Raw genomic sequence first — 15147 nt, 5'->3', positions numbered from 1 at the left:
ACCAACCAACCAAATGAAGGGACAAACCCCCTACAGGTCATTTGTCCAACATGACCTGCGACCTGACACGATAATCCTGTTTCTTTTTGTGTTCAGTTTATTTTTAAAGATTGAATTTTGAGTCTTAAAGATAACACCCTTCACCATTGATTATTTACCACAGGCAGAACTGCATGGACTCTGGGAAGGAAACTAGATGCGCCTTCAATGTGCAGCCAAAGATATAACTCTCATGAGAACAGAGGTACAGAGCTGGGGTGTGAACCCAGGCTCATTTGTCATCAGGACCCTTTAAGGGAGCATCATCATACTCTTTCTACTGCTCTTGTTGACTCTGTTCACTGTAGATACATTTCTAAACAGTCTTGTTAAATAAAAAACACAAAGCTAAATACAGAGTTAAAAGCCCAAGAGAGCAGAGCACTAGTGAAGAGCCTTTAGCTTACCAGCCGCTACCATCATTTTCCCTGAGTTTCTTCCTGTCTGACTTGTCTTTTTTTTTGCCTTTCTGTTCTGCCTTCTCATTGGCTCTAAACCCAACCACATGACTTCCTCATCACTGCCTGTCTATACAGACCTCCAGGTCTCTATGATTGGTACTGGGATTAAAGGTTTGTGTCACCACGCTTGGCTGTGTCCTTGACCACACAGAGACTCTGACTGCCATGTGATCGGATTAAGGGTGTGGGCTATCACCACCTGACTTCTGTTCCTGGCTTGCTAATGACCTCTGATCTCCAGGCAAACTTTATTTGTTAACATACAAATAAAATCACATTTCAACATAATTAAAATATCACCACATTTCACCACAAGAGGCTGGTCTAGTCCTAATGATTCAGAATAAGAACTCCATTTATGTTCTAGTAACAAAGGGGGTATGTGTCAGAATTCTGATTAGCCCAATCACCACTGTCAAGATTCTCTCCTTGTCCACCTTTCTTCCAGCAGGGCAGAGTGGACCCTCCCTTCTTTGACATGCTCTTCATCCTTACTCAGGACGGGTGTTCTGGGCCATGCTGAGCTGGAATTATGTTTGTTTTTGTTGTTTTGAGATATAGTTTCTCCAAGTATCCCAGGCTGGCCCTGAACTCCTGTGATCCTCTAGCCTCAGCCTTGCTAGCTAGTGCCAGGCATCCAGGTATGAGCCACAGCACCTGATTGACTGACTTATTGACACACTTCTGTGTTACACTAGACCGTGAGCTACATGGGGAAAATTCTGCCACGTTGTTTTACGTTTTTGCTGCCGCACACAGGGGAGTGGTATTTAGGAATTGCTGCAGGGACGCTGGCATTCTCACTGACCCAGCCACACTCCTTACTTCATGGTGGACGTCAACGCTAGATAACCACTAGAACAACAATATCAAAATCCCGATTTCTAGGTGCACAGTGGACAGTGAACTCAGTCTATGGCAGGGGTGAGACCCACATAACAGTATGTTTGACGTTTCCCAGGTGTTTTTTTGGTGTGCAGACAAAGATGAGAGTCCTGATGGGCTGAGGTGGGGTGTGGCCAAGGCTGTACTGAGATAGGGCCCCCGTCTTCTGCTGAGCAGCCCAGTGTTCTACACGTCTAAACACCTGTCAGATTGGGTTTCAGTTCTAACATGTCCCCTAACACAGGACTTTGCACACTCCTGCCTTGCTTTCTGGTGTCCCCAGTTCACTCTGAGGTGGCCACTTCTTTAGACCAGCAGTCTGTGCTTGCAGAGCAATGCATTTGGTGTCTCTGGTCTCTTGATCACAGACAGGCTGCCTTCCCTTTCTCCTTCTTTCCCCTTTCATGGCATTAGGGACTGAACTCAGGGTCTCATGCATGCTAAGCAAGTGCCCTACCACTAAACTGTAACTCTAGTACTATTTTTACTTTATTTCACAAATTTTGAGACAAGGTATCACTAAGCTGTCCAGGCTGTCTTGAACTTGCAGTCTTCTTGTCTCATTTCCCAAAGTAGCTGAGATCACAGGCCTATGGCCAACAGATCCAGATCAGGCTTTTTATTAGAGGAAAGTTCATGTTTTCTGAGACCCAGAGCTATGCTGGCCCCAAGAAAAGCATGCCACTTTGACACTGAGGTGTGTTGTGGGATATTTGTATACTGTGTGAAGATATATTGCTGGAATTAGTTTAATAAAGAGCTGAATAGCCAATAGCTAGGCAAAAGGTATAGGCAGGACTTTTAGTCAGAGAGAGAGGAAGCAGGAGATGAATCTAGATGCCATTGAGACACAGAATGAGTCAGACACACAAAATGGGAGAGAGGCAAAACCCCTATAGAATAAGGTAGGTTAATTTAAAAAAAAATGGGTTAATTTAAGTTATAAGAGCTAGTGGGACAAGCTTAAGCTAAGGTTGAGCTTTCATAATTAGTAAGTCTCCATGCCATTATTTGGGGCTGGTGGTGGAAAAAGTTGTCTATAGAGGTGTGTAAGAGTGCATGCTGTGAATTAAAACTCTTGAAGAGAAGTGTGTCTGCAGAGACCTCTAAGTTGGAGCTAACATCCTGTGACTAATAGATAAAAACACTTGGAACCTATTGGCTTTAGCAGACCCACTGGCTTCCACCATCCTGAAAGCTAAGAATACTGTCAGAATATCTACACTTGGGCCTGTACAAGAGCCTCCCCCATCTTGCTATAATTGCCTCACTGATGTACCCACCAATGTACTTTAAACTTGCCTTGGTTCATGACTTTGTTTCTTCTGTGAAACTATAAAACTTCATGAGACTCTTTCCGCATTGGAACCTGTCACTTGGGATAACCTAAATCTGTGTTCTCAGGCTGTGGTCATTTAAAGTGTCTCCAGAATAAACCGTTTCTTATTCCTTTTAAGGCGGGAGCTCTCTGGTTTTTGCCTTGACAGTGCTTACTGGAAGCGTGCTGCAGCAGGGGATTTGTATATGTGTGTGCCCAAGGGTATATGTATGCACGTGCATGTATGCATGTATGTTTTTGTGCATGTGTGTGCACACACTAATTTGTGTTGACAGTTGAGGCATCTGAGCTGGGATTGTCCTTGCAGAGGGTGAGGGACAGCATGAGCCAGCAACATTATCTTCTGGATCTGGGGACAGCTATCTTGTGGTTGGGGGATCCTCCCTTCAAGGCCATCTGGAGAAGAGATTTATGTCCTTTCAAACTGTTCTACTCAGTGGGTCACCTGCTAATGATCCAGTAGGGATGACTGTATAAGGCACAGAGTAAACCCTTGGCTGTCAGAGGCAGAGAGGAATCCCTGAGGCTCACAGGAACTGAAAACCCCTGTGTGGTTTCAGGAGGGGATGATGCCTCTGTCAGGTTTTATGCAAGTGTTTCTTTCTAAGCACCAAACTTCCTGACTTTGATGCAAGAATAAATTAATTCCAGAGCCCTGACTTGAAATTTCCTGACTCTGCCTGTCCACTGTCTATCTACCCACACAAAAGAGAAACTGCCGAACCTTGTCAGCTTCCATGGGAGGCGCCTGCATGCCAAGCTCTCCTAGGGAGTCTCTTAAAAGAGTGCAGAGGTTTTTTCAAACCTCCTTTTTTTCTTTAGAATTTTCCCACTTTAACGTAGCGCTGCCTTCTTTAAACACAATAAAAATGTTGCTCTGCTGGGCTGCCCGAAGTTGATTTTCTTGTCCAGCTAGGCATGACTTCAGACTTACCCTATTAAAATTTAAAAGGAATTGTTTCTAATGACTCTTCATGTGACTCCTAAGGTGACATACCTTACGTTTATATGAAATCTGTGTTTTTGGAGGGAATACAAAGTATCTGTTAACTTTTGTCTGGTTTGCATTCTCAAGGGATAAAAGCTTTAAGAGATGTCCAGTCACACTGAGGCAACCAGGAAGTGAATACACTCTGCAAGGATTAGTCAATAAATGCTTCCTGATGATGGATGAGTGTCTAGACCAGCAAATGAACGTGATTCAGGACCATGAGGCAGACTCTGGGTTTCAGCATCTCAGTTTCTGAATAACTGACCACTCCACTCTTTGGAATTGACTATTGGATGCCTTCTTCCTGCAGGTTTATAGTTCTTGTAATATATTTCATATATATTCAGTTTTTATCCAATGATTTAACTTTTGCTTTACATGAGGGGTCTTATTATGTTGCTTAGGTTGGGCTTGAGCACAGTGCTTACCTAGCACTCCCCTGGGAAAGTTACCTTCTATTATATGCATCTCAAAGTCTAAACATTAGGGGGCCTGAAAACATTCCCTCCCTTCCTTCTTAATCCCTTATGCGTACACACAAGATTACAATGGATAATTAACATGCTTGTTGTGTGAGTGAAGGAAGACAGATGATACCTACTCCTGTGTCTTGGGGATTGGAGCCTGAAGAAACCAGAGCTGAAACTCATTATCTTTGTGTAAAGGGAACTTATTAGAGTGGCTTACAGGCTGTGGTCCAGCTACTCCAACAATGGCTGTCTACCAATGGAAAGTCCAAGAATCCGGTAGTTGTTCAGCTCTTGTTGCTGATGCCTCAGCTGGTCTTCAGTATACACTGGAATTCTGAAGAAGTTGGCTCTAATGCCAGAGAAGATATGGGCTTGCCAGTGAGCACAAGCAGACAAAGAACCAAAGCTTCCTTCTTCCCGTGTCCTTTACATAGGCTTCCACCAGAAGATGTGGGTCACATGAAAGGTGGATCTTCCTACCTCAAAAGATCCAGATTAAAAATGTGTCCTCCCACTTTAAATGATTTAATGAAAGAAAAATCCCCCACAGGTGTGCCCAGCTGCTTGGGTTTTAGTTAATTCCAGATATAGTCAAGTAAACAACCAAGAATTCAACAAGGTAATTTAAAATGACATTTGAGGTATGCTTAAGGGGTGTAACAAGAGACATTGGAGAAGAATTTTGGGGATGTTTATTGCTCATTGATTTCATAGGACCTGCTAATCTCCTCTCTAAGTGTCTCTATGGCAAATTGGAGGCCTAATACAGAGACCTCAGCAGACAGGAGACTGATTAGGCCTTTCTTATAACCCATGCTATGGGTTTCACAGGGGTGTGCCCTTCACTATCCTGTGGCAGGAGCAGTTTTTTGTTTTGTCTTGTTGTTTTGTTTTAGCGTGGTTGTTACCGATAATGAACTCAGGAAGAACAGAAATCATGATATGGGCTGAAATTTCTCTAACCCCAGAGGACAGAGTTGCTTTGTTTAGTTTCTTGGATTAAAAGGTCAGCTGTTCACAGCTCCTCACTACCTAGCCTTGTTTCCCAGTCACACCAGGGTTCCTCTGAGGTGTGTGTGTTTATGTTTACATTGGTTCTATCTCAAAAAGCCTTAAACAAATGTCTGCGCTTCTTCCCTTTGTCCGGTCACACTGGAGTGACAGCCCAAAGCCAGCTTAAAGCAGTTTATGTTGATCACTTCTCTCAGGGAAACACTTGGTGGGAAAGGGCAGCATTTATCACCAAGAAGAAATAAATACTACTGACTGAATCTCAAGATCATCTCTGCATACACACACAGACACGCAGACACACAGAGACACACAGACACACACACACACACACACAGACACACACACACACACACACACACACGTTCGCGCGCGCAAACACACACTTTCCTGACCACACAGATGCACACCTGGGTAGACACATATCTCTGCCAATGTTACCAACAGCTTCCAAGATCAGGAAAACAGTGATGTCGAACTCAATGTGTAGAGTGAGAAGGGTTGTGGTCCAAATACCATCTCTGTCTGTGTGATGGTATACGAATGACCTATCTTCCCTTTAGTTTCATTCTTTTAAAAATGACGGCTAGTATATAAGATGCCTAAAGTATAGGGAAGGAATACAGCAGCATCCAATAAAACCATGCTTCTAAAACACAGACATCTGAGAACCTCCTTAGGCTGCATCTCTAGTTCAGCAGGTCAGGGGTGATGCTGGTTCATGAACCAAGTGTGAGTAGCAAGGGCAGCTTCACACTAAGTCCACAAGGAAAGTTAGGTTGCTATCTAGTGACTTCACAAACCTAAACCAAGCAGGAAGCTGAAAGAGGGATTTGTCGGTTCACTGAAGAGAGTGTGGCACCAACTCAGTTTCTCTAGGTGTGGAGAGAATCAAGTATCTGGCACAAGGTTTTATTCTGTTTTTCATGAACCTCTAGATGAAGACTTGCTGGAATTGATTGCCTCTTTCCTGCCATGCATCAGCCAACGGCCATGGGACCCCACTTGAGAGATAAGAGCACAGTTGATAACCTGAAGCCTCTTACCTGTCATAGTCTTGGCAAATCTCTCCCACAGCCACCAAGGCCTTTAGGTACTCATTGGGCTGGTAAGGGTGGATATAGTGCAGGGAACAGCTGTTCCTGGGGTCTCCGTTAGAGGCAGTGAAATCTATAGCTACCTGGAAGAGGAAAACCAGAAGAGTAGATGGAGTTAAGTCAGATGAATTGTTTAGGAACCATGACTAACCTGGAGAGAGACATGGCCTCAGATAGAGAAACATAAAGAGCACACGGCATGTCTGGCTCATCAGAAAAGGACGGAAGTGAATTGCTTTCCTGAAAAACTAGTTATTAATCTGACTGAAGTCACTTCTGCTGTCTTTTATAGGCTCTGTCTCTTCCTGACCAAGGGGAACTTGAGATTATGGTTCAGAAATCCCAGTCTCATTGATCCATGTCTCCAGGCAGCCAGGGTAGGGGCAGAGTATCTGTCTCCAGTTCACAATCCACTAAGAAAAGGCTCCAGTGCTCCATGGGCAGAACAGGTCCATCGATGAAGGACAGTCAAGGAGCCTTATGGCCAAATTCTGTGTAGAGAATATTGTCTCCCCAAGAAAGCCACTGTCATATTTTCATGAATGGTCTGTTGCCGAGATATGTATTGGAGTGGTTTTGACAAATTTTCTCCCAGGAGTAACCCTGGAAAGCTTTCTTCCCATTCATAGGGGAACATACCTGGGTAGCTCATCACTTCAAGTGGGAACTATAGAATGGAAGCCTCTATCTGGCCACCAAATGATCTTTTCTCTTTCAACTTCCTGATATTATTCTGACTCCAAACTCAAATTTTTAAAAATTTATACTTTAAGTCAGCATAGAAAGCAATGAGTTTCTTTATGGGGTTTTTGTACATAAGTGTCATCATATTTTATTCTCAATTATCCTTCTTCTGCACTGTGCCTTGTGCCCCTCCTGGCTGATTTCCATCCTCCCCCAGACAGCCCCCTCTGCTTGCTGATCACTTTTATTCTATTACCCTCTTAGCCCTCATCCCTTAAGATTTCTTCTTCCTGTCATGGTCCCTTTTCTAGTCCCCCCCCCTCTCTCTCTCAGACACACACATTTTAAATATAAGTTCCATTTATAAGAGAAAACATGATATTTATCTTTCTAAGTTTGGTTATTTCACTTTATGTATTGTTTTCCCGCTTGCATCCTGCTAGTGTTATGATTCCACTTTTCTTTACAGCTGAATAAAATCCCACTGTTTTTATCCATTTATCTGTCGGGGGAACATCTGGCTCTATCACCTGGTTACTGTAAGTAGTGCAGCTATAAACATGGGGCTCAACACCTCTGCAGGATGTGGAATTGGAGTCCTTCAGGTATCGTCCCAAGAGTCGTAGAGCTTGGTCGTATGGTGGTTTTGTTTTCAGCTTTATGATGGGCCTCTATACTGATTTCCATAGTGGCTACACAAGTTTACATTCACCATCAATGGTGAATAAGGGCCCCTCTCTCCACACTCCCTCATCCACATTTGTTAGCTGTTTTCTTGATGATGGCCATTGAGATGGAATCTCAAAGCAGTTTAAATCTGCATTTTCTTGATGGTCAAAGATGTTGAATAGCTTTTCAAGTACTTATTGGCTACTTGTATTCATTTCTTTCTGTATGGTGTATGGTACATGTGTGTGGGTGCATGTGCTTTTGTGTGTGTGTGTGTGTGTGTGTGTGTGTGTGTGTGTGTGTGTGTGTGTGTGTGTAGGCCCAAGGTCAATGCTGGATACCTTTCTTAATCACTCTGCACCTTACATATTGAGGCATTGTCTTTTGCTAAATCCAGAGCTTGTTGTTTGGCTAGTCTGGCTAGTAGCTGGCTCCAGGGATTCTGTATCTCCTTCTATATACCAGGATCACAGCTACACTCATTTGGCTTTTACATAGATTCTGAGACCTGAACTCTGGTCCTCTCAAGTGTAAGGACCCACTGAGCTATTTCTCCAGCTCCTGATTTTCTTCTTTTGAGAACTATCAAGTTAATTCATTAGCCCATTTACTTATCAGATGATACAGTCTCCAGCATTTTATTTTTGCAGTTTTATGTATCATAGATATTAATCCCTTGTCTGAGGTATTGTTGGGAAAGACTGTCTTCCCATTCTGTTGGTTGTTTCTTCCCTCTGGTGATTGTTTCCTCTGCTCTGCAGAAACCTTTTAATTTCATGTAACTAGACTTGCCAGTTGCTGGGCTTACTTCTTGTGTGATTGGAGTCCTTTTCAGAAACTTCTTGGCTATGGCTACATCTTGAAATATTTGCTCTATGTTTTACTCTAGCAGTTTCAAAGCCTCAGGTCTCATCTCACATTAAGGTCTTTGATCCATTTGGAATTTATTTTTTATATAGGGTTAATGATACATTTCATTCATCTGCATGTGGAAGCTAGGTTGTTCCAGTACCACTGTTAAAGAGGCTGTCTTCTTTCCAATGGATGTTTCATGAGCACTTTGTCAAACATTAGGTCACTGCAACAGTGTGGGCTTATTTCTGGGTCTTCTATTCTCTACCACTAGCCTGCCTGCTTGTTTTGACAACAGTACCATGTTGTTACTGTTGTTTTCCTACTATGGCTCTGTAATGTAATTGGAAGCCAGTGATTGTGGTACCTCGAGCACCATTCTTTCTGTTAAGGATGGTCACCATTTGGGATGCTTTGTGCTTCCATATGGAGTTAAGTATTTTTTCCTACTTCTGTGAAGAAAAAGGTCATAGGGATTTTTATTGCATTAGATTTATAGATCTCTTTCACTGCTCTCTTCCCATTAACATTAATTCGGACAATACATTAGCATGGGGGGGGTATTTCCAAATTCTACTGTCTTCTTAAAGTTCTTTCTGAGAGCTCTTTCTCCTCCTTTGTTTGATTTTTTTCTTAGTTATTTTATTTATTTTTAACCTGCTGTGAATGATATCCACCCCGACCCCTGATTCTTTGTTATAAAGTATAGAAAAGCTATTGATTTCTGTGTGTCTGACTTTTGTATCCTGTTATCTTGCTGGAAGTGTTCATCAGGCCTAAGAGTTTTCTGGTGGAGTACTTAGGGGCTCTAAACTAAGTACAGAACCATGTCATCTATACACAGGAAAATCTGACTTCTTCCCTTCCTATTTGTATCCCTTTCCCTTCAGTTTCCCTTGTCACATTGCTCTAGCTAAGGTTTTGAATACTGTATTAAACAAGAGTGTGCACCCTTGTCTCTAGACGAAATGGTCTCAGTTTTTATCCATTTCCTATAATGTTGGTTATAGGTTTGTTTTATAATAGCCTTCAGTATGTTGAATTATACTCTTTCCATTCCTAGTTTCTTCAGTACTTTTATAATGAAAGGATGCTGGGTTTGTCAAGGCTTTTTGGCATTGAGTCGATCATATGATTTCTACTCTAAAGTCTATTCATTTGCTGATCATACTTACTGATTTGTACTTGTCAAACCAACATTGCTACCCTGGATTGAAACCAACTTGGTCATGGTGTGTGATCTTTTTAATGTGCTCTTGAGTTCACTTTGCAAAAATTTTATTGAAAATATTTACAGCAATATTCATCAGGGCAGTTATCTGTAGTTGATTTGCTGTGAGCATATCCAGTTTGGCATCACAATGATACAGACTTTTCAGAATGAGTTGGTAGTCATCTTTGCTTTTCTATTTCATAGAACCATTTGAGAAATATTGGTATTGGCTCCTCTTTAAAGAGCTGGCAAAATCTGGCTGTGAATCTATCTGGTCCTGGGCTTTTCTTTGTTGAGGGATCTTTCTATTACTGCTTCTGTATTTTTGATGGATCTCTTAGAACTGGAGTTACAGATGGTTGTGAGCTACCAGGTAGGTGCTGAGAATTGAATCCAGATCCCCTAGAACAAAAGGTAGTGCTCTTAACCACTGAGCCACCTTTCTAGCCCTGAAAGAGAGGGCCAACTTTTTGATGGAGTCGTTGTATTGCTCTTTATCAAATACTTCTTAACAACAAACAATAGTAATGAATACTTAAAGCCAATGGTGTTAAAATAAGAGGAAACATTTCAGATTTCCAACAGCACCACCATCAAAATAATACATCCAGCCAAGACCTCTCAAAACTGTTTAGCTTAGGGTGGGAGAGGTTACAAAGTAGAAGTCAAGGGAAAGAGTGGAATGTTCATGTTGCATCATCTTTTCTTCTGTTCACACTATAATAAAATGTGCTCCCCGGTTCCCTAACAATAAGAAAGCTCAATTTTTCTCATATGATCTTGGGGATTATGAGACAAGAATTGTTTGGTTGTGTTATATTTGAAAAAATCTATTACAACCAGTGACCGAGATGCTCCCTGGGCTTAAAAATGGAGCATTCTGGAAGGAAAAAAAAAGATATAATTAAAGAGTAATGTTGGTGGGGAAACATATTACTTTGTCTGAGGTTGTAGTCCTGTAATCAATCAAAATGAAAAGAATAAACCAACTGTAATTTATTCAGAACCTCTTTTGCTTTCTTTCATGGAGCTACTTCCCCCCTTTTCTTCTTTACCTCTCCACAGGACTGAGTTAAGCATTCATTTAGGAAGGATTCAGCTCTATTTTCAGAATATCGGTTCATTTTTGATGAGGGATATCTACTGATAAAATGAAAATATAAAGTGTGTGATAAGGAAGATCTCGGAAAGGAAACTTACTACCCCAAGGCATCCTGACTTTGAATAATCATGAAAAGAGAGGAATAACTTCTGCTAAAACTTTTCTCTGGTAAAGACTGCTTTATTGGCATTATTCACTTGCACAAAACTGTAAGGTAGAAATTGTTGTTTCTTTTTATTAGTAACCATGATGCCCAAAGGGGTTGAAGGTCAGATAGGCACTACAGGGTGAAGAGCTGTGTTTAAAGCTATGTCTATATGCCTCCAAAAATGATGCTTCATTATTATACTTTTGTACACCTAAAAGAGCATTCAAATTTCGTTTAAAATCCACCAATAGATGAATGGATAAAGAAATTGTGGTGTATATGTACACATATACAATGGAGTCCTTTCTAGGCACGAAGAAGAATGAAATTATATTGTCTGCAGAAAATTGGATGGAACTGGGATCCTGGTCATCATGTTAAGCAAAATAACTCAGATTCAGAAAGCCACATTATTTTCTCTTGCCTGTGTATCCTAGATTTTAGATAGATACATAGACTCACACACAGGAATTGAAGTGAGACTGTCTTATCAAAGAAGGATGACTATTCAGGGAAGAGAGAGAGGAAGCCTGGTCAGTGATTTTTGTCAAAATACACACTATGAGTGAATGAAAATGTTTTATAAAACCTATCACTATGTACAATAAATATATGACAATATTTATATATTTTTTAATTCTAAACCTCTCTAATGGGGTATAATAGTTCCCATTTAAAATATGGCCAGAGGTAGAGAGACTGCTGGGTAGGAGGCAGGATGCAACTGTGACAGTTCAGGGGAAGTGGTCTTGAATCACTCAGTTCTCTGTGACCAAACAGTTGTGGAAGGGAGGGAAAGGACAATCCAAATGTGTGTGGCAGATGAGTAAGAGTGGAAAGACATTTTACTGCGAATGGATGGAGGTGGCCTGAAAGAGCCCCCCCCCAATACTCTATCTTCTGAGATGGCCTTCATCCTGAAAGTGAGAACCAGTCTTCACAAAGAAAGAGAAGGCAATGGAAGAAGCTTCCTTCACCTAAGCTCTGCGAGGCAAGCCAGTGATAATTAAAACCTCCACGAATTCTGAACAGGAGACAGGAAGCACCCTGGAATCCACTCATGAGGCTCTCATCAGACAAATATGATCAACATATGTGCAGGCAATTCTAGAAAAACATCTCTAAGAGGAACACACAAGAGGTACTCAGCGACAGGGTGAGATGGTGATGCTGGTAACTCCAGCACTTGGGAAGGCAAGTTGATTCACTAGAGTTGCAAAACAAGGCCAGCCTGGGCTACAGAACAAGAGGTGACATTTGTTATACTATGCTAGACCCCTGGGCTAACTAAGTTCAGCTCAGAGATCCACCATTCTCAGCCCCTTTCCCTCAGACAAAATTTGGAGATAATGCAACAGCATTGAACAACTGACTTAAAGGGTAAGTCAAGGCTCTGATGGCCAATGCGATGTCACCCCTTTTCTTCCTACTGAGAAAAGCATTTAAAAACTCTTGGAACCCCCAACCTTGGTGTGATGGCATACACCTATAATTTCAGTGTTTAGAAGACTTGGGGATTATGAATTCTAGGCCTGCCTGGGGTATATAGTAAGACCTTGTCAAATCAAAACCCGAAACCAAACAACCATCCCTTTGGGAAATTCCAGAGAGTATTAAGACATATGGCTATTACCATGATTATGTGTTATCTGAAAAAATAAGTCACTGGAAAATGTTGATAGGTTTTTTTTTGTTATTATTATTTTTTAAATAATGCTGGAGGTTGAACCAATGTCTCATGCCTGCTAAGCTACCCCACTTCTGTTCACAGTATCACAGTACTCCTCACAACAGAAGGCATACTAATCCATGCCTCCTGATTGTTGACATAAGTTGACAATCCATCTCAGGTCTTCATAACTGAAGACCTGAAAATCCTGAAATCTCAAGGGTATTATGTGACAGCAAACACATACTGGTGGCGTGATATGAAACTAGGGGATGAAATCAGGTAGAATGGATGGATAAAAACCCATAAAGAAAAGCAGTGATTAGAGACAGAAATACCTCTCCTGTTCTCCCCAGGCAGGCAACATGCTCTAGTCATGCAGCTGCTAATGGCTGGTGTCTAAGCCTGGGTGTATCATCTAGATGGGTGACATCATATTCAGAGGAGTACGTATGTACCACATTGGGATGAGCAGATACAGAATCTTAGCAAAAATACATTTAAAACTTATTTTAACATCTTAGAACTGAAATTGGGATGCAGCAAAAGATGATCCTATAATGTAAACCTAAGGAACCCTATTAGGCCATTCCTATAAATCCTTCATCCCCAGACTTGGAAAAGCCTCATTATTTTTAATAAACTAGGGTGGGGCAGAGATGGTGGTGAGAAGGGGATTGTTATTAAACATGGAACTCAATAGGATTTAGTGACATATATAACATGGAGTTGGATGTCCATTAGGAGAAGGAAGAGATAGATTTATTTGTGGCTGGAAGAAGGTCATACACCCACTGGACCATAGACTAATATGAAGGCCAAGGTTAGAAGGCTAGACTTGGGCTTCTTGGTTTTGGTGGCCTGAAGCCAGCCTTTGGGGTTTCTTCATATCCCATAGGTTGGTACCTGTATCTATCTACATCCATCAGAGGGGCTGTCCCAGTTCACGAGGTACTGGGGCAGGCTTTGAAATATTACCTGGTGAAGAAGGGAGTAAACCAGTGACCTGCACCACCTAGTATTTCCTGTAACTGCCATAAAGATATTTCATCATGTGCCTGCACAGTCTTAAGTATATAGCAGCTATTTTTTTCCTTCTGCCAAGCAATGATTTCTAAAGAGTCTCCGGAAGCTGGAGATAAAATATCTATCTTCAGGAGGTGGCCTTCCACCAGGAGTTCTGTGCTCTTTAAAGTTAGCTGTGGTGGGAAGAGAATGCAATGAAAGGTTAGGTTTATTTTAGAAAGTGACAGGGGAGAGGGGCAGTGAAAGATGGGATTAAGTTGAGGAATAAAAGCAAGAAAATGACTGAAAATGCCAGTCTGTGGAGGTGGCTGCCGACACCCGGATTCTTGAGTGCCAGCAAGCTAGCAGAACTGCCCAGTTTTCATTTTCTGATAGAAAGCACTTAAGAAAACCTGGTCTTCTGGCGTGTGCTCCAATCTTCTCAGCGGGCAGCTGAGAGCAGGCTCCTGGGAAGCTGCTCACGTTTTGAAGCAGATGTGGGGAGCGACTCTCAAAAAGGGCATAGAAAGAACTCCAGGCGCTCCCTGGATGCTGCTGAGTCTCTGGCTTGTGGAGCTTCCTCTTTGGAAAGGTTTAGATGCGAAGACTGAATGCGTCTTTGGACATTTTTAGGTTTTTACACCAAACAACCCTATTCTTCAGATACCTGCCAATCACTGGACTAACTAGCCATTTGGGGGAATTTGTTGGACACAAGTCACTGGGAAGCAGAATCTAGTTAGTTGCTGAATCTCCTGGAGCCCACATGCATACTGTCACATTCTGAGGCAGTTATAAAAAATTAGACATAATTCAGACTTATGCAGTAAGCCATATAATAGGAGATGTGGACTTTGGTCATCTTTTTAAAGCGATAAGCTAAACTCTTGTTCTCTGTTTCCACAAAAGTCCACAAGGTGGTCATGAAATTAAAAAAAAATCCTATTTCCCTGAAACCACTTGGTCCATTTCTTGGAAATTATAAAAATTTGCCTCCTGTGTCCACTGCACCCCAGCTATGTTTTTTTTTTTTTCAGGCAGGGCTCACTCTTCTATCTCAGAGTCCACCAGTTTTTAATCTGGTGTCTAAAATAAGGATTTATAAACTTAAGCCAGGATACCTAGTAGCCATAAGACATGTTAAATGTGCTAGAATAAGAAAATAGTTATGGAGAGGGTCTTAAATAGATAATCCAAGTTTTAGGTTTGATGGTCAGGGTGAGAGAACCTACATTCAGCTTCATATATGATACTGTATTACTAAACACACCATAAAATCAGAGGGAAATGGGAAATAGCATCTTTAATTTTTACTACCACAAATCATACAAGTAGCCATGCAAAAATATAAAAAAAAATCACAGCTCGAGATTCTATAGCTTAGTAAGTGATTTTTACTTAGTTTCTAGTTGTTTTATACAATGTTTCCTCCCTCCATTTTGTGCTGCTCTACCAGAATACTATAGACTGTATTTACAGATGGAGATGGAGCTGGGTCGAGCTTGCAGAGGC

General features: G+C 41.6%; 1 protein-coding gene across 2 annotated transcripts in view; it reads right to left on the bottom strand.

The window, feature by feature from the left end:
- Positions 1-15147, bottom strand: part of Cpne4 (copine 4) — a 488025-nt gene that overhangs the window by 25343 nt on the left and 447535 nt on the right. For both annotated transcript variants that reach the window (XM_006983614.4, XM_076576951.1), the window contains one exon: positions 6243-6376. In XM_006983614.4, coding sequence (XP_006983676.1) covers positions 6243-6376 — 134 coding nt within the window. The remainder of the gene's footprint in view (positions 1-6242; positions 6377-15147) is intronic.

This window comes from Peromyscus maniculatus, chromosome 7 (assembly GCF_049852395.1).
Source record: "Peromyscus maniculatus bairdii isolate BWxNUB_F1_BW_parent chromosome 7, HU_Pman_BW_mat_3.1, whole genome shotgun sequence".
NCBI classification, from domain to species: domain Eukaryota; kingdom Metazoa; phylum Chordata; class Mammalia; order Rodentia; family Cricetidae; genus Peromyscus; species Peromyscus maniculatus.
This window is presented reverse-complemented; position numbering and strand designations above follow the sequence as displayed.